At 53.7% G+C, this 27,136-nt stretch overlaps 1 protein-coding gene across 1 annotated transcript; it reads left to right on the top strand.

Moving 5' to 3' along the window:
• Positions 1-1,449: 1,449 nt before the first annotated feature.
• On the top strand, positions 1,450-16,464 carry LOC123803927 (serpin A12). Its single transcript, XM_045815772.2, has 5 exons — positions 1,450-1,456; positions 9,718-10,383; positions 12,038-12,308; positions 15,052-15,199; positions 16,273-16,464. The coding sequence occupies exons 1-5, from the start codon at positions 1,450-1,452 to the stop codon at positions 16,462-16,464; spliced, it is 1,284 nt and encodes a 427-aa protein (XP_045671728.2).
• Positions 16,465-27,136: the final 10,672 nt, after the last annotated feature.

Here is a 27,136-nt window from a genome sequence, read left to right as displayed (position 1 = left end):
TAGACTAGTAAGAATTAAATTGTGTGTGTGTGTGTGTGTGTGTACATGTGCACACACTGCGGATATCTGATTGGTGGACTTAGCCCAAAGTGTAGTGAAACACTGAAATAGGGACCTCTCTCTTTCTTTGCAATTTGCAATTGTCTTTCCATAAAGATTTTTCTGAAACATTCTGCTTCTATATCTTCTATTGTTCTGCTGTTATACTAGACTTTAATCCTGGCTAGAACATCATTTTTTAAAAAAAGATTATATATATATATATATATATATATATATATATATATATATATATATATATATTTAGAGTGCATGTGAGTGGAGGAAGGGGCAGAGGGAGAGGGAGAGAGAGAATCTCAAGCAGACTCCCCAGGTAAGCACAGAGCCCGATGCAGGGCTCGATCCCATGACCCTGACATCGTGACCTGAGTCAAAACCAAGAGTTGGACGCCTAACCAACAGAGCCACTCAGGTGCTCCGAAAACATCATTCAGCCCAGACTTAAGGTGTGTTTCAATGCAATTGATTCATAGGAGAACAGCCAAAAGATTGGCCTCCTTAGGCAACCAGAGATCCCGTGTGCCCCCTGTTCGCCCACTGAACAGGTGGGTAAGCTGAGATCCAGGGCCAGGTATGGTTTCCTCGGTTGCCTGTGCATTACGGGTCACCTATGTCTGGAGCCCAGAGCACAGGCCCAGGCCTGTGGGTTCCAGACTTCCCAGAGCTTGGGGGAGGCCGGGGTGCGGTGCCTGAGCCCAGCCCCCATCTGGGAAGTGGGGCAGGGGCCCTGTAGATGTCTGTGCGGGGTGGCTGGTGGTCCACAGCTATGCTGGGCACCCTGGCCTCTCCCCTCCGGCCCCAGGGAAGGAATCTGGGCTGGATGATTCTGTTCGGAGATGGTACAGAGATCAGGGCCGTGGAACCAGGGACTGGAATGGAGTGTGTCATCTTGACTTCTGGGCAGCGTGCCCTCCCCTTTCTCTGTGAGCTCGCCCGGGTGCCAAACACTCAGGTTCTAGTTAGCGAGGCCTCCATCGGTGGACCTACAGAGCTCCCGCAGTAGGCCTCGCAAAGTTCTGGGTGGTGTTTGGGATGGGGGCAGAAAAGCAGGTCTGGGCTTTTCTAGGCAGGGAGGAAGGGAACTCCTGGGCAGTTTGCTCTCTAGGTGTGGACCTGAGTAAGGCCTACTGGCCAGGCTGGGCCAGTTTGGGGGTGAGAGGGCAGTGACGGGGGGAGGTTGGGGAGGGAGGAAGTGACAGATGCAGGCACGGCAGGTCCGGAACAGAAGCCCACTCTGGTCCCAGATGAGGCTGTGGGGCTGGGGTGTTTAGAGGGTCCTACTTGAAAACCTGGGGGCTGTGGGACCAGGACACAAAGAAGGCCAGAAGCCTGGGAGAAGCAAGAAACGTGTATGCATATGTGTGCATGTGTATGCGTGTGTGTAAGTGCATGTGTTGTGTGTTTGTGCATGTGTGTGCGTGTGCGTATCTTAGGGCAGAGAACCAAGGGCCAACCGAGGTAACCGTTCAAATAGACAGACATTCTGTCCCCTTCTCCGTGCCTGGCTGCAGGGGCTGAAGCCCCAGTCTGGACAGCGACCCCAGAGGTCAGGGCTGACTGTACAAATACGGTGGCCCCCCGATCTCATTTATGGTCCTCCAGAGCTGTGGCTAGAACAAGGGATTAGGAACCGGAAGATCTGAGTTTTTAGTCTTGGGTCTGCTAATAATCAGGCTAAATGAACCTCCGTTTTCTCACATGTGGAATGGGTCTAATAGCACCTCACTCACAAAGTTGATGTGAAAAATACATACTACCTATCAGTAAATGTATCTGGTAATAATGCGTAATAATAAGCCTTCAGCGAGCTTGGCTCTGTCTCTGTTCCTGCCAGACCTGAGCTGCAGGACTCAGGGCTTGGCATGGTCACTGCTGTGTTCCCAGGTCTCTCACAGGCTCAGCATCTGGGACAGCCAACGAGCAAGGAGGCATCTGGAAGCTCCCTGCTCCCCCACCCCCTGACACACGGCTATGCTGTAAAAACACACTCGGGCTATGCCTCAGGCGCGGGCCACTGCCTCTCATCCATCAACTCGCTGCAGTGTCCCCAGACTGGACAATCACCTTTACCCCCCTAGCTCTCGATGGACACCAGGCCCAAATCCATGGGCCTCAAGTGTTCCCATCTACAGGTGGTCAGGACAGACCCGAGTCTAGGCTGTAGCCCCTTGATGGGTGCTGGGGGGTAGGGGCTGTGCTCTCCACCAGCACCCACCTCTGCAGGGCTATACCTCGGCTGATCAGGACCCCTGGCCGGCGTGGGCAGCTGCTCACTGAGATTCAGGGCCAGGCCTCCCTCGCTGGCTCCTGTCCACTGTGGCCTACTGGTCTTTGGGTGCTGCCAGAACTCAGGTGTCCCCGTGCAGTCCCATATTGCTCAGCAAGCATGCCCGCCTGGCCCCACCTGCTGCTCCTCCCCGGCCTCACCCCTGCGTCTCCCGTGGGAGTTTGCCCTGGAGCAGAGTGTGTCTCTGGCAGGCCAGCGGGTGTGGGCCGAAGACTCACACAGGTCTCACCCTGTCATTAGCGAGCAGGGCTCTTCCCGCCCAAACCAGGGCACGGACCCGGATTCTGGGTCAGCATCTGCCTGGCTGGTCCACTACGGCGGGACCACAGCCCTCACCTCTGCCCCTCCTGCTGCCACGGCCAAGTTCCCATGCATTCCCATCTGCACCCCTCAGTGAACAGAGCGCGACAGTGACGCCTCTCGCCTCATCTGGTCACTCAGTGGATCTGGCCCAGACAACGGACAGGCCCGCCTCCCTGGGTGAGGGAAGGTGTGGCTCACGGCCTCCTGCAGGGGCTCTTCCTGATTCTGGCAGCTCTGGAGCCCCCCACCTTCATGGCCTGGGTGGGTCTGCTCTGTGAGTGGACCAGGATGAGGCTGACCCCGGCCTGGGGAAGAGCCAGTGTCCCCTCTTTTCTAGAAGCCTTGGCTGGGCCATCAGCTCTGTACAGCTTTGGGGATGCAAGTCGTACCTCTGCTAAAAGTAGCATCCCGAAGGAAGAGAAACGCTGCCCACCACTCCTGGTCCTGTGGCCACGTGGGACCTATTATGGAACATCACGAAGTGGGGAAGGAATATTTGCATGATCTTTCTGCTCATTAGAATTAGTTAGAGAAAGCCGAATTGAAACAGGTGCAGGGGTGCCGGGGGGCTCAGTGGGTTAAGCATCTGCCTCTTGATTTCAGCTCAGGTCATGATCCCAGGGTCATGAGATCAAGCCCCATGTTGGGCTCCGTGCTCAGCGTGGAGTCTGCTTGAGATTCTCCTTTGCCCTCTGCCCCTCCCCCTGCTTGCACGATCTCTCTCTCTCCCTCTCTCTTTTTCTGTCTCTCAAAATAAAAAAAAAAAATTAAATCTTAAAAAAATAAACAGGTACATAGGGCTCATCGCTCTTCCATCCTGGGATCAGTGGGTTTGAGGGTAAGAATTTCATTTTATTTTAAATCTTTTAAAAAATTAATTCTTAGGGTAGGCCTGTTCCTTAAAGACAACTGGGAAAATGCAGAAAAGTCGGGAGGGGAAATCCACCCATTGTCTCCTTACTCCAGTGTGACATGCCAACAGAAAGTAATTTGTCATTTCTTTGAATGACCACAAACTTTGATGGGAGTGTTTGACTCCTGCTATCCCCATCAGAAACTATGTACTTCATTGTTTCTCTTCCCCCAAAGGACTCCATGCCAGCTAAGGTAATGAACTGATCTTTGTAGAGTGCTAGAAAAATAACAAAAGAAAGAAATGGGGGATACTAGGAACGACCCCAAGAAACCCAGCTATCAACCTCTTCCCATTAATGGCAATGGTGATGCTCGAATTGACTATTTAATAGTAATCTACCTGTAGAACACTCCAGGTTCCAGACCCACAGCGATTGGGAAATGCGCTAGTTGCAAAAGATATAAATGGACTTCATTAGAAAAGCCACAGCCCAGCAGGTGTGGTCTAAATATCGCAGGGCTGCCTCCGGGGACGAAGAGAAGCCCCCGAGGAAGTGGTGTGGCCATTGCTCCCAGAGTCTCCATCACCTGCCTACTCAGGCCGGCTCATTTTATTGGCCTTTGGTCTCCTTTACCAAGAGGCTATGGAAGTATAAATAATAAAGCAAGAAAAGCAGATCCATTTGGCCGGCTCAGTGGATTTCTCCTGAATGTACTGTGAGTATCCCGTGTTGTTGTTTGGTTGGTTGGTTTTTTGTCTGCTCCGTGCAAGGTTGTGGGAGGATGCCGTACAGCCCCAGGGTGGGTGTCTTGACAGAAATTCTCGAGGATTTCCAAATCGGGGAAACCCCTCTTTGGAAGAGTGCTCTGGGTATTTTGATGAGCCTGATTCATTTTTACGGATGTCCACCCCCAGTGCTTTCCTAGAAGAAAAACCTTGGTGGGGGTGGGAAGGGGGGTTGTCCCAGGAGATAAGGGGGTACTTTCCATTTGGGTCTGCCCCTGCCCTGTGACTCGGGCTTTGCTCAGCCTCGTCTGGCTGTTTGTCTATCTTTATCTTTCCCCGAAGACGGAAACTGTATCTACCAGCTCACGATTTTGGGGAAGAAAGGGAGGCCAAAGAGCCAGTCCCACGCACTGTGGCAGAATTGCCTTAATGAGTTGGGATTTCACTCTGGTCCATCAAAATTCATGCGTGACTTCAGATAACGCCCTTGTCTTCTGGGCCTCCCTTTCCCCTTTCTGGCACAAATGGCCCCGGAGTTGACGGTGGCACAGACTTTCCAACCCATGCATTCCTTCATCCTGGAATGAGGAATGGGCCAGATAAAGAGCTGGAAAGTGCTTGAGGATTTGGAGAAGTCTGGGGGGCTGGCTGGGGACCTCGCCTCTCAGGAAAGAGAGCTCCATATGCGGGCTCCAGGGAAGGCTGCGGGCGGGCACATGGTGAAGGCTCTGAATATTTCTTAAAAGAATGAAGGCAGAAATCTCCAGGGCAAATGTAGGGGTGAGATGATGGACTCGTGTCCCACCCTCTTTGTTTCCCAGGAAGGAGGAAGAAGTCTATTGCAATACTCATTGGATTTCATTCCCAGGTCCTCTCTCACCTGCAGCAGGGGAGGAAGGATATGTCTTATCACCACTTAGCTCTAAATCTGCTTCCAAAAATAACGTCTAATACGTCTAGCGCGATCTCCTCTTAAAACAATACCAATTCCCTAAAATAGGTGGACCCCAGCGCAGAGCTGGGGGCGCGTTCTCAAGCCCAGGGCTTTGGCGCTGGTCTTTTGGGGTACCAAGACACATCTTTAGGAAGGGTCCCTCAGATCCCGCAGTCCCAGGGAGGGCATTGAGTGTATGCAAGGGCTGTGCCCTCCGTGGAGAACTTTGGAAAGGACTGCAGGGAAACTGGGGTCTCAGAGGGCCTGGGGCTCCACAGGGCAGGGCAGAACACCGCTGTCCAGCCTGTGCAGGAAGAGGCCCCTCACCAAGCAGGGGGCACTGTGGGTGCCAGTCACTCATTAGGGCTCGAGCCACCGGGGAGGGGAACTCCTTCAGAGCACCCTAAGCTTTTTAGGCTCACTGGCTTGAGGACGGGCACGGCATGAACTTTTCCCTGCCCGGGGCTGTAACAAATAGCCCCAGGCCGCCAGGTGCAGAGTGGTTCTGATTCCTGCGTGGGCTCTGCTGGCTGCCGTCTTGTTTCCCCAAAACTACTGGTGAGAGTAAGTACGGAAGGATTTGCAATTCTTGTTGCAAGCGCTACGCTCTCCGGCTCTCCCCGCCCCTCAGTCTCTTCCATTGGCTGATTCCCATTACGAAGCTCATCGGTGTGGTGTGGGAGGTGAGAGCAGACTCCCTCCCTGGGGACCCCCTCCACGAGCAGACCCAGGGCTCCTACACCGCTCGGAGGGCTCCTCGCCGGGCTTGGATCTGTCTGCAGGAGGAATGAGTCCTGAGTCCGGGCCACGCTATTTCATCTGTTCATAAAAGGAATTGATTCCCCAGATGAAAAGGGGATGTGGGAGCAGGAGAGTCCGAGAGGAGTCGCAAGGCGGATGGTAGCTTTATCCGCCCCATGTGGCCCCCACCAGGCTCAGGTCCTATCTTGTTCTTTTTCTTCCTGATTGTGCTTATTTATTTTATTAGGACAACAGCCACATACCCACACACCCACACAACCATACAACCATACACATACACACACACACTCCAAACTAAAAACCAACAAAGAATTGCTCAACGTGGGCAGTCTATCAGCGTATTGGGAAATAACCAGTAGCTCAGCTATTTTAATGAATGGAATAAAAATTAGCCTCCTCAGGCATCTGGGACTGGTACCCACCTGACAAGTTTGAACCGAGTTCAGAGCCTGTGATGACAGATGGAGAGGCCCAGAAATGGGGCCAGCGTGGGCTGTTTGGGGAAGAAAGGCTGGGCTGTTGGGGCTCCGTGGAGCAGGCAGGGGGCTGGTGGGGACCCCCAGGACACAGGCTCGTGGAGGTGGGGCAAGGGGAGACCCGGCCAGGGTGTGGTCTGAGTCTCCACGGCCAGGGGCAGCAAGGTGACTAGCAGCAGCTAGTGGGGAAGAGGCCGAAGGACCACCCCCCGTGCCCACTTAGTAGATGAAGATACCAAGGCTCGAAAGGGTTAATAGACTTCTTCTGGGCCACCTCACAGACACACAAGCAGGAGAGGACCAATAGCCAGACCTCGAATTCCATAATCAGTTCTTGTTCCAAGAACTTGGAGAAGTAGAAAACACTTTCAGGGGCCACTGACCAAGGATCACTATAAAAGCGTGTGTGTTCCAGAAGCTTCCAGCAGCTTCCCTCCTCTGCTCCCGGGTTCTACAGCTCCTGGCCCTGTGCCCACACCCCCACTCTGCTCCTGGCAGGTTGTCCAGAGGCTTCGCGTCTCACCTGGCTGGTGGTGAACTTCCTGCTGAGAATGTTCTCTCTGCTCCTTGACAGAGTTGGCTAACTTCTCCACTCCTGGGTGTTGGGAATTAGCTCCCATGCAGGCAGCAATCTACTCTGAATACAAGGAGTTTCTATTTTTATTTCTTTTCTTTTTTTTTTCAAATTTTTATTTAAATTCTAGCTAGTTACCCTATAGCCTAGTATTGGTTTCAGGAGTGGGGTTTCGTGATTCATCACTTCCGTACAACACCCAGTGCTCATCCCAACAAATGAAGCTTCTATTTTTAAACCAGGCCGACTTTGTAAACAGTCCAGCCCACTAATCTCGGAGATGGAATCCTTTCCATTTTAAATTTTCTTTCGTTTATCTGAAACAGCCTCAGGGCCTTTATGAATCTTACCTTCTCTAACCTAGCTTCAGACAGCCCCCAGAGCCCTCGTCCATCACCAGCTATGTTTCATGTTTACCAGAATCTATAGCATTAGGAGTGGAAGGTGTTGAGAGATCACCTAAGCTCAGAGAGGGTGCGTCCTCCTCAAGCATCACACAGCAGAGGGGCGTGTGAGATCAGAGCCCGGAGTCCTCACTGCTCGGTAATCCTGGGATTTTTTTTATACAGACTCGTATTTGTTAGGGTGCTTTTGGCCTCGAGTAGCTGACTCCGTAACTCCCACTAGCACCCTGGAAGTCTAGAGGCAGGGTGGGCTCCGGGTTCGCCTAATCTGTGGCCCCAGCTCTGATTTCTCTGCAAAGCCCTGCATGCATCCACACCTTGCTGCCCAGGTCATCCAGAGAAAGAGAGAGGGCAGCACCCCAATATGCCAACAAAGAGCCCTGAAATTCACCTTCCTTGGATCACTGAGGTCATGCGCCCCTCCCTGACCAGCTCTCAGGGCTGAAACTCACTATGACCTGGTTGGATCAGGCCCAACCCCCGAACCTCCCCCAGTCAGGGCCCCCTTGGAGCTGGGGAGGGGGCCCTGCCCCTGAGGCACATGGGCTGTCTAAGGAGGAGGAAACACCTGGAAAAATAAAGTTCTACGAAGCAATGGGTAGGATCCACTAGAATTTTCAAACCCTGGGTCAGAGCCTCTTTGAAGACCCGGTCCGCTGTGCTGAGGGCTGTGTCCACAGGACCTGGCATCAAGGGTTTGAGGGCACGAAGAACTTGGGGATTTGGGGCACTCCCAGGCACAGGTCCTACGCAGGTGTTCATTCATCCTCTCATTCAGTCAGCTGGAAGGGACCTACTCAGGGCCGGGCAGCAGGGATTTAGCGGTGTGGACCCTGTTGGTGCCGGGCCCCGTTCCTCCTGGCTGGCGGTGATGTGATGGTTAGTTGCTAACAGCTCCCAGCTTCCCACCTGGATCCAGAAAACTGCCTTTGGTGGGTAGGAGCTAACTGACCCGGGGAAGCTCTACCCCAGGCCCTGCCTCCTGGGGGTGGACCATAGCCACTGACCGCTGTCCAAAAGGCCTGCAGCCTCGTCTCACAGGGTCAGTGCTGCCGTGCGGTTGATGCGCCAAAGCCGTCTCCCGCGGATCAGGCCAAGTCTCTATATTACGTGGGGCCACATCCTTGCTCAGGTCCTGCCCTTTCTGTCCTGCTTCCCTCACCTCCTGAATCCTCATCACCAGCTCCGCTTCTCAGGAACCCGATCTAAGACAATCATGAATAGGCTCTACTGTTGAGGATTGCACTAGTTCCTGGGGATTGCGGATAAACGGAGATGCAAATTAGAGGAGAATACCGAGTTATAGCGAAGGATCAAGCGAAGAAATCTGCTTTCATTTGACCCATAAATTGGCGTAAAAATCATTGACAGTACCATGTCCAACTAGAGAAATCAACACGCTTCTTAGAATATCTTACTTTTGGCAGCTCTCTGTAGCCTTAGGGCCAGAAATGAAGGGAAAACGGAAAATGAAACTTTTGTCGCCCCCAAAACTCAGTCTTGTTGGGAGATACTGAGCTGAGAAGGGGTGAAAGGAGCGGCAGTCCTGGAGCCAGACTTGTCTTTTCCTCTCTCTAACACTGCCTCTCTTTCCTGCAAAAGGTGTAGAGAAAGAGGCTTATTAGAGACCTGGGTTTTCCTGGGGTGGGTATCCACCACTTACAGACCATGTGATCTTAGACAAAGGGCTCTATTTCTGCAAATTAGTCAGGATTCTTTGGGTTGTAAGGAAAAAAGTTCAACTCAAACCAGCCAACCCTCAAAGGGAAATGTACTGGCTCTTATAACTTGGAGAAACAGAAGTATGTGAACTTCAGGTGAAGCTTGATCCAGGGACTCCAAAGATGTCACCAAGTATGTCTCCCCATTTCTCTCTTTCCATCTTTCTCTTCTGTCCTTCTCTATGTGGGAGCCATAACCACATTTGGTTCTAGAAGTATATCATCAAGCCAGACACCCCAGAGTTAAGAGTCCTGTGCATTCTCAGGGAAAGACACTGACTGATCTGATTCTGGGCACTCTCATTCCATAACCAATCGGTGTGGCAGTGGATGGAGTATTCTGGTGGCCTAGCCCCAGTCACATGCCCACGCTATGGGACATTCTTACTATGATCCAGTGGAGTGGAGGGAGCAGTTCCTCAAAGCCACCTTCTACACTCAGCCCTCTCATTGATGAAACTGGGGACAACCAACAAACATAAATGTTAAAATGGATGCCAAGACATTTACGTCTATCACATGCTAGTCACTGAGTTTCTGCCCTCATCTGGTCTTCCTCGTGGGTGATAAAGGGGCAATGGGCTTGTTTTGTTCTTTTTTCTGCTAACCTCAAGTCTACTATTCAACAGGACAATCTCCAAGGAAAATGAACTGCATGCTGGGCCTGGGCCTACTTTTGGCTGGCCTTCTCACTGTGGAAGGTCTTCTGAAGTCCGACTTCCCTCCGAAGTATCTTGGACCTGCGAGCCAGATCCAGTCATGGAAGGGACGGAGGGCAGCCGAGGAGCTGACAAAGCGAAACACGGACTTCAGCTGCAAGCTTTATAGGAAGCTGGCCTCCAATAGCCCCAACAAGAACGTCTTCTTCTCACCCTTGAGCATCTCCACAGCCTTCTCCATGCTGTCTCTGGGGGCCCAGGACTCCACCCTGGATGAGATCAAGAGAGGCTTCAACTTCAGGAATATGCCGGAGAGACAACTTCATGAGGGCTTTCATTACCTCATCTACAGGATGAATCAGGGGAGCCAGGACCTCGAGCTGGACCTGAAGAACACCTTGTTCATTGACCGGAAGCTGCAGCCACAGAAGCAGTTTCTGAGAGATGTCAAGAACCTGTACAATGCGGACACCGTCCCCACCAACTTCCAGAACTTGGAGGATACTCGGAAGCGGATCAATGACTATGTCAGTCAGAAAACCCGGGGGAAAATCCATAACCTGATCAAGAACATCACCCCTGGCACCGTGATGCTTCTTACAAATTGTATTTTCTTCCGAGGTAAGGCGTGGGGCGTGCTGGTATGGGAGGGACAGGATTTCCAGTAGTCTTGGATGAAAGACCTGGTGGGCCACGTGCTTGCTCTGCGACCTTGAAATCATATATAATTAATCTTTCAGAAGCCCACTTGTCCTATCTGCCAAATGAGTGCCTTTATACGTAACTCATAGGGCAGTTGTTGGGAACCAAAGTAAAAATGCCTGAGAAATGAAGTTGGGGAAGTCTGCATCATTCCCTATATATGCCTCTTCCTTATTTCTGATTATCCCAGCACAACGTTGGTGTGGAGGTTGGAGAGACATTTCCCCCATTTCTTAGATGAGGAAAGTGTAACACGGAGAGAGGTTAATGGGCTTAGAGTTACAAAGCCAGGACTAGAACTCACTTCTCTTGACCCACAGACTGTGCACTTTCTGTCACCCCAAGTAGACACCCGGGACGGTGATTGTGCTGATGGCGGTGCTGACTTTCACTTTGGTGGGTGCCTTGCTCTCCTTGCCACCTTCTGCAGATTCCGCAAGTCTGAGGGGGTGAGACTAAAAAAGAAGATGGAAAAATATTCCCCAATTCGAGCTTCATCCCTCCCTCACCACCACGCACACCCATTCACCTGCCACATGCACACACAAAGGTTGGCCAGCACGGGTGAGACTCCGAGGCCAACAGCCCTCAGGTCAGGCAAGATCACTGCTGGGCCGTCAGGGACATGGTCCTGAATATGGAAGTTCAGCTCTCCCCAAATCCACAGTGAGACTGATGGCATAGAAGAAAAGAGCAGAGAGAGAGGAGAATCTGGAATTTTCCAAAGTCCCCAGATCACCTAGAGCGTGAAAGCAACGGCAGCAGTGGTGCTGACGGTGACTGGCTGTGCAAGACACGCACTGTGCAAGATCACTGGGCTGCGTGGCCTTTCCCACCCAGCCCCACAGCAGCCCTATGAGGCACCGGTCAAAACCGTCCTTCTTCAGACAAGGACCCTGAAGTCCAGAGAGGTTAAAACCCTCGTCTAAGGTCATCCCTCCAGAACAGGGAAGCCAGACTTGAATTTAGGGACTTGGTCCTCAGGGCCCCCCTACTGGGGGCTCTGAGGTTGGCTCATGTGAAAAGATCCAGGTCCAAGTTTATGCCCGCTGGCATCACAGCGTTCTCAGGGTCAGAAAGGAGGGGTGCGAACAGCCAGCGTCAAGTGTTTGCTGCTCTCCAGCAGGTTCCCAAGAGCAGCCTGTTCCAGTGGTTTTCTCATCCCTACATGAGAGCCGCTACTCCAGGACTGACTTGGAATAGAGTATTTTTCGCTAGCATCAGACCCAAATAACTCCCACTAAGTATCACCCAGCCCCTCTGCTGGAACACAGTCCACGGGCTGTCTCGGCCTCAGCAGCACCTGGGCCTCAGGCAGTCCACGGCTCCCCTCTCAGCTCAGCAATCGTGGTGGTGGCTTCTGTGGGAGCTGACCATCTGACCCATGCCCATCTTACCAGGAGTTTCCAGGGCATGGCACAAAGAGCATGGATTCCTGGAGACCTGCCCTGACATCCCAGAGGACCCAAATCCCCTCCTTGAATCCGTGTGGACAGAGACCAGAGTTAGCTGGGTCCACTCAGCTCTTCCCTCTCAGGACACTCATGCCGCTTTGTTCTTCTTCAATCCTAAGCCAGGTGGCAACATGAATTCGATCCAAAAGCAACTAAGGAGGAAGACTTCATTCTGGATGGAAACAAGCGAGTGAAGGTGCCCATGATGTTCCGTGGGGGAATGTACGATGCTGGCTACGATAATCAGCTCTCCTGCACTATCCTGGAAATGCCCTACCAGGGCACCATCGCTGCCACCTTCATCCTTCCTGACGAGGGCAAGATGAAGACTGTGGAGGAGGCCTTGAAGATGGACACTCTTGACCGATGGAAGAAATTAATCACGCGAAGGTACGAGGGTGCCCGGCATCGGCAGCTGCTCCCTTCTTCCTGCCGTCCCTTCCACTCTTTGCTTCTTCTAGCCCTGACGTATTGAGCTCTGACCCTGTGGCCAAGTCCCATTCTGGGCTCCGTGATGAACTTGTATTTTGGCAGGAAGTAGACCAGAAAACAAGTCATAGGAATAGAGTGAAACACTTGCTCTTAGAGGGAGAGGCTTAGATCATGAGAGTGGAGGGGATGGAGCAACACTGTGGTGTGCAGGGGACGTGGAGGGGGCTCCGCGGAGCAGGTGGCATCTGAGCTAAGCCTTCGAGGCTGAACAGTGGCGTGTGTGGACAGGAGAGGAGGGGTGGAGTCCCAGGCAGAGAGGAGCCACAGGGCAAACACGGGCTGTCAAACGGAGTTATTTATTGTACACAGAATCCTGTTCGCAACTGTAATGTCACAACCAAACCAGTGAAGTGTGTCCCAAATAAGTTATACTAATCATAGTGGAAGGACTGAAGTGAGTCAATATTAAAAAAAAACAGCAAAAAACAAAATTAGAACAGATCGAAGATGAGCCAACAAAATTCTTCTCAGCACTTGCTTACCAGTCAATTTTTCTCGAGAGGAGTCAGGGCTGGCGACTCGGGCAGGAGCGATGTCAGGATGGCCTCCCCCTTGCTCTGTACACTCTCTCTTCCACCTTGTCCTCACCCTTGTTCTCCACCTGACAGGTCTTTACTGGGAGCCTCTGTCATGGCCGACATACTGTTGGGAGGCGAGGAGGGTTCTAGGGGAGGTGGATAGGATGCTGGGATGGAGCTGGGCTGCCGTGGGGGCTCTTGCACATGAAACACACGCTTGAGGGGACTGCAGAACACATCTTGGATATCTCAATTGAGCCAAAAGCTCCATAAAAGAGAAATTCCAGATCTGAATGCTTCCGATAAAGTCGCTGTACTGGGGGGATGGGGAGAAGCAGGGGGCTAAATGGTAGGTCATCCCAAGAGGGCTGCTAGGCTTGGGGGCTGCACAGCACCCTCTGATCCTCCCTGCCAAAAGCCAGGCCATGCAGGTGGTGGCCGAGTCTGGCCCCTGAAATGGGAGGAAGCGTCTGGGTTCCAAACTTAGCTGAGACCCAGTTTTCTCATCTATGACGTGGCCATGAATGCCGGCCTCATAGGACCCTTGAGAGGATCGAATGTGCCCTAGCAAAGCATGACCCCACCAAGGACACTCACAACTGGGAGGTTCTCCATCCTTCCCCTTCCAACTGATTCAAGAGGCAGAGCTCCAAGGTTCTCAGAAGACCGTCTGAAGCTTAGGTTGACTGAGTGACAGGTGTCCTGTAGATCCGGTCCTCCTACCTGCAAGGTGGACCCCCAGAATGGCAGCCCATTTGTTGAAGATAAAGGCACACCTCTCTTTGAACGTGGGGATCCTGCCGAGTAGACTGACGATTTCCAGCTTGTGCCCTACAGTTTCCAAGCTCACAGAGGTGTCTTGGTGAGTGAGGGGTATGGAAGGTGAGGGAAAAGAGGGCTCCACGCCCTCCACCCCCACTTTATCCAGAAGTCCGGGCTTCATGCCATGTGGGCTCCGTAAGATCACATTTCCCTTCGTATTCAAGTGATGATGACTTGAGACCCTGCAGGTGGATTAGGGGGACACAGCACCCACATCTCCAAGTTACTCCTGCCAATTTCTCACGGGGTGCAGCCCTGGGGCCGGCAATTGGTGCTTCACGTTGCCTGTGCGAAGCCCCTCTGCAGCCCTCGGGCCGAGACTACCACGGGACCGCCGCTAGCTGCCCACAGATGTTTCCAGAAGACTGTCGCCGTCTCCGTGGTTTCGGGACAGGGGCCCACGCTCCTCCCTTGGCCCCACCCAAGTGTGAGATAGGCCCTTTGAGATTTCCTGCAGGCCAGCTCAGGCCTTACTGGAGGTCTGGGTTTCACAGAACCACAGTTCTTTGCAGAGGCCCAGGGATACATATGGTGCATGGAAGTGGTTTCTTGTGCCGGCTAAGCAATGTCGAACCACTGTTCAAAAACCCTACCATTGCTCCTCATTTCACTCCGAAGAAATGACCCAGCTTGCCCGATGCCTTTGCCTCCTTCCGAGTTTCTCAAATCTTCTCTGTGCCCCAGCATTCCTGATTCCCCCAAGCTGATCTGTATTTTTCGCCACCGCACGCACAGTCTTCTTATTCACAGACTGCCAGTCTATGCATCGATGATCGGGGGCTGTTTTTCGTTGTGTGGACTTTCTTGTCCGTCTTCCCTGCTAGAGCCCACGCTCAAGGGCACGGGTTTCCCCTCTTCTGCTCACACACGCATCTAGGCATCTGATTCGTGTATAGAGGCACTTCATTTGTTGAGCCAATGAATGAGTGGAAAGGGAAGTCTGAGAGTCCTTGGGCCTCTGGCCGGTGTTTAAAGCCATGAGCCTGACTGAGGTTCCTCCGGAGGGAGGAAAGATGGAAGAGAAGACGCCCGAGGGGTGAGGCTTGGAGCCTCGCAGACAGTACGGGTGGGTGATGAGATGGTTCTGGCGAAGGGTAAGTGAGGGAGTGGCCAGCGAAGGAGGGGCAGCTGGGCCTGGGTTGGAATGCTTCAAGGTGGAAAAAGGGGATCCGCTCCCCGAGAGCTGTCTCTTGGGTCAAGCTGGGGCTTGGAAGACCAATGTCTCATTCATCACCTCCCCTGCAGCCTGGCCAGGAAAGCAAGGAGACCCCAGTGCTCACCTGTCACTTGCATCTCCCCAGGGTCGTAGACGTGTCCCTGCCCAGGTTCTCCATCACGGGTAACTATGACCTGAAGAGGACGCTCTCCCACCTGGGTGTCACCAAAATCTTTGAGGAGCATGGTGACCTCACCCGGATCGCCCCTCATCGAAGCCTGAAAGTGGGTGAGGTAAGCCTGCCTGGCCTGGGACGCCTCCCCTCCCCCTCCCGCCTTCCCCTCCCTACCCTTCACGCAGCCCTGGAGCCACTCTGGGCCACTGTCCCAGCAGCCAGGTGAAATTCAAATTTAACGGTCCATCCCGTATTTCATCTGGCAACCCTACTTTTAGGTGAAAAGGGCATTGGGGGTGGGGAGATTGCAAGGAGCAGAGATCGGTGTGGGGAGCATCTTCCAGTAGGGGGAGCAGCGCAGCTAGAGGCTGAGCTGCTGGAGAGCTTGGCATCATGGGCGGTGGGGATTGGCGGGTGCTAGGTGGGAAGTTCGAGCCAATCTGGGAGAGATCCCAGTTGCCTAGCTGAGGCGATAGTAGGCACTGGTTCAGATTTATTTTCCAATTTGCAAGAGGAAGAAAGACAAGTTAGTAGAATTTTCTCCCTTTTAACATAGACTTCCCATAAATAGTCAGGACCAGCTACCTCTTTCCTGGGGGCCTTTACGCAGTTTCACGGCTCATTTCTTTTCTGCAGTTAGCTGTGCCCGTGGCTGTGATTCTATGTGTCGATAATGGCTACGTGGTGCCCCGCTAGGAAAAGTGTTAGGATTTTGTAGAATGGAATGAAGTGCATCAGTAGGCGCAGAAGCCCGTCCGTGTCCCAGGGTGGGTGCCCTGGGGTGGATCTGGGGTTTTGGTCATCTCTGACAACCCACCCCTGGAATCTGGCTCCTTCCTCACCATCCCCCAAGAAACTAAGAGGAGCGTGGGCAGGAATGGAGGCTTCCTGGTGGGGACGTCGCCACGTCCCTTCCATCTAGCTAAGGTTCCGCAGACTCTTTCTGCCGTTATCCTGCTCGGCATGTCCCTGTAATTCATGGAAGGATAGCGAACCCCGCTCCAGCCTCCCTGCTGCGTCTGCTTGTCCTGAATGCTTCCAGCAGTAGAGTGAGGAGCCCGGGGCGGCCAGCACCAGCCAGGTTACTGCTGTGCTGGGCCACCCTGGCTGAGACCTCTCCCTCTCTGGGCCTCTTGCTGTCCTTGGCCCAGAGTGGCTTGGCAACACTGATCTGGTTCCTGATTCCCGCAGGCGGTGCACGAGGCGGTGCTGAAGATGGATGAGAAGGGCACAGAGGGTGCAGCCGGCTCCGGAGCCCAGACGCTGCCCATGGAGACGCCGCTCTCCATCAAGCTGAACAAACCCTTTCTGGTGCTTATTAGGGATAGCGTCGTGTCCACCATAATCTTCTTGGGAAAAATTGTTAATCCTACTGGGGAATAAGGGGGCGTTCCAGCTCACTGCAGGCCCCAGCGGCAGCCTGGGGCTGAAAATGTTTCATCTGCCTGAAACTGGGATCCCAGGACCTTCTAATCTAATCCCACGCCTTCATGAGCTCCCAAGACCACCATCCAAACAGGCAGAGCGCTGGCTCTGGGGGCTCCTGTTCACCAACCCCTCAGTCTTCCCTCAGCCCCCTCCCTGCCCGTTCCAGCGTCACTGGGCTTAGATGCCCCACCCCCACCCACTTACTTGGCTGGCTGTGATCTTCTCTCCCCGGAGAGGCAGAGGGGCTTTGTGATTTAATAAACACCCCCTCAGTTCCGCTGGCTGTTGGTGGATAATTTGGGGAAGCTGTGAGACAGGGCAAGTACCTGGGCTTTGGAGTGAGAGAGACCTGGGTTCAAATCTTAGTAACCAAGTGTCCTTGGGAAAGCCACATACCTCTTGGAAACCTTTATTTCTGTATTCCTGAAAGGAGGACAGGGATACTCCCCTCAGGGGCTCTGAAGAAACTAGCAGGCTGCTTTAGAAAAGTTAGTTCCACTTGGGGAGCCCTTAGCCTTGGGTCTTTGGTATGTGAGCTACAAAGTTATGTCCCCCACAGGATCCACATGGGAGTTCTGGGCTCAGCCAGGCCTCCAGACAGATGGCAAAGCGGAGGTGAGGCTGGTTTGGCATTAGAGGGAGGGACCCTGGAGTAGCAGCAGCTAGGATTCATTGCCAGGTTTGTCTGATTCCAGAGTCCATAAAGAAGAGTCTGGGGTTTGGACCTGTTAGCAAGCTCAGCAAAGAGTGAATGGGGTCCGGGCACCTGCTCTGGATAACGTGGCCCTGCAGGGTCTGTCCATGACCACTAGGGGGCACCCAGATTAGGACGCGGGAGCTCTCATGTTTCCAGCAGCTGACTCCTTTGGCTTCTGCAGTGAATTCCCGTGCTGCCCGGAGTGTTTGAGAGGAGGGGATCCTGACTGGCGTGGTACTACTAAGCCTGAGCCGGCATCAGCTGTCACCCCCTGGGTGTGCCTAGCAATTCACAGCTCACTGTGCCTTTTGTGTTCTGGTCACAGCTCCGCTGCGGGGCGGCCAGAACGGACAGCCATGTGACAGACGTGCATGCGGAGCAGGGAAGTGACTTTTCTATGGCCTCGTGGTCAGCCACAGCCCGCAAACACTGGTCTCCAGGGTCAGGGCAGGGAGGGGTTCCACGTGGACTAGGGGGCCCCGCTGGTCCTTCCTGAGCTCCTCTCCCAGGTAAGAGAGCCCCCCCCCCAGGCCTCTTTGGCATGTGTCTATTCCATAAGCACCCCCTTTTCCATCCTGGGCACCCCCAGGGCCTTAGAGACCCAGCCCCTACACAGGCTGGCAGAGAAGGGTAATTTACAGAGTGGTAAGGGCTCAGATGGGGGAGCAGCAGAGTAAGCACCCCTCTTTGAGAGGGAGGGAGACAGAGAAAGTTGAGACCCTGCACCAGCCTGAGGGGGTGGGGGTGGGGGTGGGCAGACACCTGACAAACGCGGAAACGTGCAGCAGTCAGCTCAGGTCTGCAGCATTATCCACTGGGGACGTGGGACAGTCAGGTCAGCCACTGAGTAGCTGGGGGACTTGGACGTGTCCCTGGAGTCCTCTGAACCTCATTTATTAAAAGGGGGTAGTAATACCCACCTCACGGGGCTGAGGAGCTCTGAGGGTTACCCGGCATTGCGTAGACCCCATGCCTGGCAAGTAGCAGGCATGCCACAGGGAGCCCCTGCTACGGTCTTTGGCCGGCCTCACTCAGGCCTCGGAGGTGCCCAGCTCTTCACTGAAAACCAGTGTTCCAGGCCCTTGCCCGTGCTGTCCCCTCTACTGGGATTGCTCTCATCCTGCCTGACGAGCTTCTGCTCCTCCCTTAATGCCCCGTCCATTATGACGTCTTTATGAGATCTTCTCTACTTTTCTGGCATCTTCCAAGCAGCCCTTCAATAAAGCACTCACCTCCGTGGCTCCTGGGTCTGAATGTCCCCTCCACCCCCACGTGGGCTGCAATCAGTCCTGCATTAAACAGTGATCCAAACAGACCTGGCTCGGGCCTTCATGACATTAATCTGCCGTGGGAGAAAGAGCTGCGAGTCGCGCGGCACACCCGTGCATTTCTGATCACGAGCTCCAGGGAGCATGAGGGGAGACAACCATGGGGGCCTTCGAGGGTATGGAACGGGGGTCTGACCCAGGCTCCAACAAGGCTGAGAGCGCTCCGAATGCTGGGAGCTTATCTGTTCTTGAACGGCCACTATTAATTAAACCTGCATACAGGTATGTTTGTCCCAGTGTAGTTCTAGAAAATGCTGGTGCAATCTAGAAAATGCTGGCTGGTCTTTCCCAAGCTCTGGTGCTCGACAGATCTTCCCTTAAGCCACCTTTATTCTAAAAATGACCACCGCACATCTTAAATATGTTTTATATGATCTCCTACCTCCGCACCATATATTCATTCTGCACTACCGAAATAAATTCTATCATGGGGGAGAAAAAGAAGAGGGGAGGAACTTGGAGTGGTAGCAGAGGGAGCCTACCAAGCAGGGGGAGCAACATGGACAAAGGCCCTGGGGTGGGAAGTTGGCAGGGACGAGAAACTGAAATGAGATGATCGTGGCCAACACAACAGAATGAGTCAGGAGGAGGAGGCGGGCGGTGAGGCTGGAGACCTAGGCTGGGGCGTCAGGGGCCACGGGGACAATGCTAGTCTTAAACCGAAGAACTATGGTGAGTTGTCCCCGGTGTGTCATCGGAGGATGACTCAGGTACACTCGTGTGTTGTAAGTGTCCCTCTGGCTGCAGACTGGGCGTCCCCCAGCCCCACTTCCCAGGCCAGGCCACAGACAACATGCTCGGTGGGTGTTTGCTGAAAAGAAAGACTACTGCAGCAGTCACCCTGGCTCCAGATGCGGCCGGCCCCTCCTGTGGTTCCGCGGAGCACGCGCTCTGCCTCCCCGCCTCCCCGCACCTGCTTGTGCCGCTGCACGCTGCCCTGCCCGGCCCTCACCTTGTTCCCCATTCTCTGCCATGCTCACCAGCTCCTTTCAGACTGTTACTCCTGCTTCCAGAAAAGATCTACTCCTACCTCTTCTGAGAAGCCTTCACAGGCCAGCTGTTGCAGTCTGCCTGATCTCACAGATGCATAAATGAGTACATGGGTTTTGCCTTTGAAGTAAGCAACCCTTCCTACCTGCCTCGCACGGGACTGGCACTGCGTAGACTTTTCCACCAACTCGTCAGCCCACCGACCCATAGACCCACCGACCCACCGACCCATCAACCCTTCAAGGTGGTGGGACCTTTCTGCTCTACTGATGGGAAAACCGAGGCTCTGGAAAGACCATGTAATTTGCCCGAGTTCCCACGGCTGGGGAGCCACGGATACAAGACTTAATGCAAGCATTAAGACTAAACTGAGCATTTTAGTTCTCATTTGTTCATCTACCCATCTAGCAAATATTTGCTGAGTGTCCCCTCTGTGCCAGGGACGAGGGGGTTGAAACCCATCAGTGAACAAAACATACAAAGCTCCCTGCCCTTGCCGAGGCTCCCAGCTAGTAGACGGAGGCATGGGGTGCACTTAGGGTTAACAAATGAATAAGGACATTACGTAAAGCAGGCAAGGGTGGTTGGACGTAGTAAGATTTTGTGATTCTGCTCTCCGTAGCCTCTGTTGCACAATCAGCTTCTGGAGACTTCTGGCCCCGGAGGTGCCCACCACGAGTGCACCTGATGATAGGAGAAGGATTAGCTCCAGCCACGCAGAGAAGCGTCCAGCGTCAGAACCCCAGGGCAGAAGCCCTTGATGTGATCTGGCTTCACCTTCTGCATAATGCAGAAAGGGTTTTGCATGGCTTCCGAGCAGGTGGCTTTCCAAATGCATGTGGGATGTCAGGAGGCTGGTTTCCTGTCTGCCCAGGCTGAGGTCATTCACGTGGCCACACACCAGAGGTGACAAGCTGGTGCACTGGCGAGGATAATGACAGGCAGGAAGCCCTAGTTCCCGGCCCTGCTTTGCCCAGACGCTGACTGTGTGACTTGGGCAAATACCTTCTCCTTCCAGGGCCTTCGTTTCCCATCTGTGTGGTGATGGGATTGCCCTGGACTATCTCCAAAAGCCCTTCAATCTTGGACAACACTTTAACATTCATCTTGAAAATGATAAGAGTCTGTTCCAAAGTTTCACCTCCCTATCCCCTTTCCATGGGTTCATTTGGCCGATAAGTACTTATTAAGCATCTCCTGTGTGCCCGGCAGGGTGCCAGCTGTGGAGAAGCCAGGTGAGAGTGTAGAGACCCATGGCTGGCTTCCTCCCGTTCAGGCCTGGGTGGGTCAGGGCAGTGCTCAGGCGTGACAGTAGGAGTGTGAGGCCAGGGCCCCCTTCTCTTTGGGAAACATGCTCTCTATTTCCACTCCATTCCCTAAATTTCTTTCATTCCCTAACCACTGTTGATATTGTGGCTGAATCCCCAACTCTTCTGTGCTCTTCTGCACTCAAGAGGGATCTTTAAATCAATTTGTATCTAAAAAAAAAAAAAAGGAAGAAAAAATTTGTTCAAACAAAAAATTTAATATCACAATCAACTATAGAAAACCAGAAAACAGGCCACAGGTAGAAAATAACTAAAAATACAACACAAACAATCTGGTGATTCAACTCACCCAGACCTGAGCCTGAAGCCTGTTCTGTTTGGTTAAAAAGGGAAGTAAACAGGCAAGACTGTGGCCATCACGACCTTTGTCTGTTCAAGGCTCAAACCAGGACGCCACGTTGTCTGGTGTGGTGGTCTTTCATTTCAAGGACTCAAGCGGCGGGAGGCTGGTGGGAGGCCCTGGCGTCCAAAAAGGCTGAAGTTCAAATCCAAACTCTGTCGTGTGTGTGGTTTGTGACACGAGGCAAGGCACTTCATTGTGCCCAATCGTGAGATTTTGCTCTCAGTGACGTGGGGACCATCCTGTTCATCCCCTAGGCTGCTTAGGGGGGATTACATGACATGATGGCTGTGAACCCACTTTGCACCTGCTAGGCACCTGTCCACATCAGTGATGCCTGGTGTAAAGGCATCCAGAGCGGGGAGGAAGGCACCTGAGGGGGCTTCTCTGAAGACTGTGTGTCCTCCCAGCACATGTAACCTTTTGTCTGTCGTTTCTCTTGGTGTGATGTGAACGAAGGAATCTCAGATTGCAAGACTGGGCTGGGAAAGGGTCCCTCCAGGATGAAGTCTGCTCTGGAGCAAGAAGCCCACGTGTCCCGTATGTTGAAATAGTGACCTCTTGGCCAAAGCCAACAGAAAGCAAAGGAGCAACTAGACAAAACTCCTCAGGGCCGGAGGGTCTGTCTGGATCGACCCCCTTCCCCATCTCCACACTCCACTTGGCTCAGATTCTGAAAGTCAGGTGGCCCCTCTGGGCAGGCGAAGAAATGAGCAATGTTGCAGTAAAACAGGGCGGGGAGCCCTGGGGAGCACTCCCCCATGAGGCAGGTGCTCACGTCCACACTGGGTATCGTTGGCTCCCTCTCGGGGGGCTTCTGGTTAAGATGACATGGCCAGTCCAGCCGTGACGCATCCAATCTACTCACAGTTAGAGCAAGAATAGGTGAAATTGGAAAAAGTAGATATATATTAAAAGAGACAATTTTAAGGAGGTAGCCAGATTTAAACGTGAAGTGAAGATCTGTATAAACCAGAAATGGGCCAGAAGCATAAAGATGTGTGAGGTAGGCAGGAGAACTTCCAGCCAGGAAGAGAAGGGTCTAGAGCAGCCCACGCATGGCTGGAGAATGGACTTGGGATAAGGCTCCATCTTGATGGGACCTTGGATGGAACCATGGGATCCGCTCCTGATCTGTCCCTGCGGTGGCAGGATTGGTCTTATGAATTTGGGGAGAAATAGGCTTTTGCTTTCCCCAGGGCCTGAGGCGCTCAGAGCTGGGGATCATCTCGGGGAGCTGCTCCCTGGGGACTGGGCAGAGGCTGTGCAAAGAGGAAGCGCGGGGCTCCCCTCACTCCTAAGTCAGCTCATCTTTCCCTGGAAAGTCTGACTCAGTGGCTCTAGGTGGGGCCCGGGCATGCGCATTTGGACGTGCACACGGGTTCCCCTGACCACTAACCACGCTTGGGAAACTCCACACTTCAGCATGCCAACCTGTTTCACCAATTGGAGGCCTTTTTACAAAAGTCTCTGGGTGTGGGCCAGGCTCTGCTGTCTGGCCCTTGGGGATCCCTACCTTCCTCCCACTGCCCTCCCACCGCCTCCCCCCTCTTCATCTTCCCTTGTTTGTTCTCCATTGGTCCCCATCACTCACTGAGGATAGTCCCTGCCCCGGAGGGAACCACACAAGGTACAGCCCGTGCACTGCGGGGGGAGGCGGATTGCTGCGGTTTTGCTCCAGGTGTTTGCGAAGGGAGGGCCCGGCTTGCTGTGGGATCTGGAAAACTCTGTGGCGTGGGAGGTCTGGAACTGGAGCCGGCAGGATGGAAAGCAGTTGGTCAGGAGGGGAGGGAGGGGAGAGCCGTCTAGACAGACCGAGCTCGAGGGAAGAAATGGCAGGGCTGAATTCATTTTATTGTATTGTAGTTTACATGGAGTAGGTTATGCAAATATTTCTGGCTATTATTTCTTCCAGACTCTGTCTCTCCCACCCCCTCCGTGCCTAGGACACCAGCAGCCCCTCCATGAGACCACCTGTTTCCTTTCGCAGATCACTGGGGCTCTGTTCTTTCTCCCCTGTCTGTTCTCTTAAGGTTGGGCAACTCCCATTGCTGTGTCTTCAAGCTTCCTGATCTTTCCTTCTACCATTTAAACTTTCTCTTACGGTTTCTCTGGTCTGGATTTTATTGTCCTCCCTAGCCACTGTAAGGTGACACTGGTTTTAAAAGCCAACTATAGTATTTGCAGAACTTTTTTTTTATCCTGCCAAGGATTTTGTCACCTTTTCATGATAAAATGTCCTATTTCAGATACAGGGTTGGTCAGGTGTCTAGGGCAGCTTCAGACAAGAGTTAATTCAGCCCTGATGTCAAGATGTGCCTCTTCTAGACGTTCCTGGAGGTCGCCTAACTCAGCCTGGCCAGAGACTCCCCCCTCCCCGAGCTATGCGCGCTCTGGGAGTTCTGCTTACATCTTCACGGCTGTCTGGGGGGTTTGCTTTTGCATTGGGACGTCCTTGTGGAATGTCACTTTATGCGTGCAGAGCCGAGCACTTCGCTTTGCACCGAAGCTCACGAACCCTTTCGCTGTCCAAGCTTTCCCGAACTCTGATCCCCGTCCCCTGCGCGAAGCCAGCCTGCCAGCCTCTGGTTGGGTTTCCCTCCCTGGAGCCAGAAAGTGTCTTTGGACAGAAAAGCGGGGCAATCACAGGGCTCCCCTAATTTGCCTTTTCTGCCTGTGGTCCAATGCCTGAATTATTTCACGTATTTTTTTTCAGTGTTTCAATTGTTTCATGTATTTTGTCCAGTTTTCTGTTTACAGCTGTTCATAAGTCCAACGTCAGGTACTTTGGCCACAAAGGTCAGCAGTGTAAAAACTCAAGTGTTATGTATGGATACGCCTGTGTAACTAGCAACTGAATGAAGACCCGGAAAGGTCTTTCTTGCTCATTTCCCGTCAGTATCACCCCTCAGAGGTAAATTGCCCATTTAATTTATTTCAATTCGCTCCTTCATCAAACACTTAACGGGAGCCCTTTGTACTGGCCAAACAGTGGTGTGCGGGGAAGACAGAGAGGCAAGTTCCCTGATTCGTTTCGTTTTCCGTCAGGCAAATAAATGTGAAATTATGAGCACGATAAGGATTTCACTAAGAGGTTAATGGTACTATAAAAACATTTAAAGAGGGGGGGGATTTTCCTGATCGAGCATTCAAAGGAAGCTTCCTCAAGGGTGTGACATGACCTAGGACCTAAGCAGTGGAAAGGAATTAATTAGGGGGGAATGTCTGGTGGGGGAGGGGATTGGGGCACAGCAAAGATCACCTGTGAGGATCATAAAAATGGCCAAAACAGCTGGACACAGCTGTCCCGAGCAAGGGGCTTTGAGGTCTGTAGCGAAGTTCGAGGGGCTGGTGGAGCCCAGCCAGTGCAGGTTGGATGAGAGGCTGGTGCCCGCTCTGGGAAATGGGAGACTACTGGAACAGCTGAAAATAGGTAAGTGATATGTTGGTGTGAGGAGTGAGGAATGAGGAAGAAGGTGGTGCAAGGGTGAGTCTGGGCTCAAATAACTAGGCGAGTGCTATGCCGTGGATGGAGATGTTGAAAGAAGGTCTCAGCTGCGGCTTTTATGGGGAGATGGCATTTGGGGAAGATTCCGAGTTCAGTCTGGGTCTTACCTGGGCTTCAGGTTCGTTTGTGACATCAGGAGGAAATAAAGGAGGTGGTTAGAAATAGGGAGTTCAGAGGAAAGGTCTGGCCTGGGGATTAAAAATAACAAGTGATGTGCGTCTCAGTAACAAAGACCTGGACGTGATGAGATTGGCTAGAGGCAGAGGAGAGCACCAAGGAGAGGGCGCCGAGGTTCGGGGGATGCACCAGGACTGGGTGCAGGAGGGGAGGCACAGAGATGACCAAGGCGGAGGGACGGATGGAGACGAGGGGAGAGAAGAAGAGCAGGAGATCATGGTGTCACAGAGCCATAGGGAGGGACTGGAGAAGAAGCCCAGGGTGGTCTACAGTGTCAGCCGCTTCGGCAGGGGCGGCTAAGATGAACCGGGCCACGCTCGTCGGCTGGTCCCGTCTCTATGGACCCAGAAGCCAGACCCGAGTGGGCCACGGGTGAGCGGAAGTGAGACCGTGAGGACTGTGGATACACAGCTCGTGAGGATGTGAGCTGGGATGGGGAGGACGGGGACAGGGAGCGAAGGGGGGTTTTCATCGTGTTGTTGGTCGTGGTCTGTTTGTCCCAGCAGGCAAGACTTGACTGTGTTTAAAAGCCAACGGCAAGGACGTAGTTGGGAATACGGAAGAGAGAGGTGTGAGGGTCCTGGGATGGACATAGGGATGTTCTCCAAAGTTCTGGGAGGAGTGCTGGGGAGAGGGGGATCTGTTCCTCTTCCGAGGGTCTGTCTTTCATGGGAGGGGGGAGGCAAGGTGGTCTCGTGTGTGTGCGTGTGTGTGTGTGTGTGTGTGCGCGCGCGCACACGCGCGCACGTGCAGACGCCCTCGTGGCAGGCTGAGGAGTCTGTCTTCAGGAAATGGAAGACTGAGATGTTCCCTGCAGTCCATGGGAGAGTGAGGTGATCGGTGCTGTGTTGCCAGGCATAGCAAGATCGGGGCTTGGGAAGTCACCGCGGACCAAACTGTCTCGCGGAGCCACCTTCCCTCCAGCGCTTGGCCCAGAAGGAGCAGACGGGTCGGTTATTCCAGGTTTGGGGCTCTGCCGGAAGTGTGCGTCACCAGGAGTGTGGGTTTTAGAATGGAATGAAGCCCTCTGGCCCTCAAGCTAGATAAGGAGGCAAATGAAAACGGGGCAGGGTGGGTGGGCGGAGGGCCACGCAACCTTTCCAGGAATCTGGAACAGCTGTGTGCTTGAGGATGAAGCTGGGGTGGGGGTAAGTCAGAGCCCAGCAGAGAAGGGCCTTGGATGACAGGTGCTTGGCCTTTCCTCCCAAGGTCAGTGGGGAGCCATTGAGGAAGCTGAGTAGGTAAGTGACACGTGAGCTTCGCATCTAGAAAGCTCCCTATGTCTGCAGTGTGGATGAGTGACCCAGCCGGGAGCCAGGTGGGGGAATTGAGCCGGGGAGAAAGGATGAAAGGTGGGATGAAGGCAGTGACCCCCCGGGAGAGAGGGGCCCAGACAGAGGCAGGTGCAGGGAGGACAGCGTGTCCCTCTCATTGAGACGGGCAGAGCCCACCGGCAGGACTCACACCCCTCCCAGCCACAGTCATGTCACAGCAGGGAGGCAGTGGGGGGCCTCCGTGGGACTGGGAGAGAGAAGGGGCAGCCATGGGAGCACAGGAGCTGGGGATGGGGAGAAGCCAAGTGCGGAAGGAGGTTGGATTTTAAGAGCCGAATGAGTAAGCTTTCGTCAGAGCTTTTCCTCAACAGCACAAGGATCTGCCCCTTGAGGCCCTGGCCCCAGAGCTCTTCGAGGCCACCTTCCCGAGGCCCAGAGAGAAGCAGTGGCTCGCCTAAGGTCACGTGAAGGCCAGGGCCATGAGGGGCCAGCACACTTACTAGCAGACTGCCTGAGGGGCTACTGGTCCAGGCCGGCCTCCCCTGCTCAGCCCAGGACTTGGGGCATGGAGTCAGATGCCCTCTGGCAAGTCTGTGTCTGCTGATAGGGGTTGCGAGTCCTCTGGGAGGCACAGACGGCCTTAGCAGGTGCCCCGACAGCCCCACTCCCACCCCCACCCGCCCCAAGGGGGATACAGGCCCTGCTGCACCATGGCACTGGGCCTGGGGGGCGACTCCTTTCCCCTCCGGCATGGCTGGTGTCTCTTCCCTCAACCCCGTCCGTTCCCACAGTGGGGGATATCCAGGGACAAGCCTGCCCCTTCACCCTGCTTCCAAGTGAGGAACGCAAAACCACGGCAGCCACGAGGGAGAAGCAGCCTTGACCTTATGCCACCTGCAGGCCTGACACCGTGCTGGGTGTTATTCGTCTCCCTTCTTCCTCGGGGCCACCCCCTTTCACAGACCGGGGTGGAGGGGGAGAGCCA

Source organism: Ursus americanus, chromosome 26 (genome assembly GCF_024610735.1).
Source record: "Ursus americanus isolate L20-20 chromosome 26, mUrsAme1.1.p, whole genome shotgun sequence".
Classification (NCBI taxonomy): Eukaryota; Metazoa; Chordata; class Mammalia; order Carnivora; family Ursidae; genus Ursus; species Ursus americanus.
The sequence above is the reverse complement of the archived record's forward strand: the minus strand, read 5'-3'. Positions and strand labels throughout refer to the sequence as shown.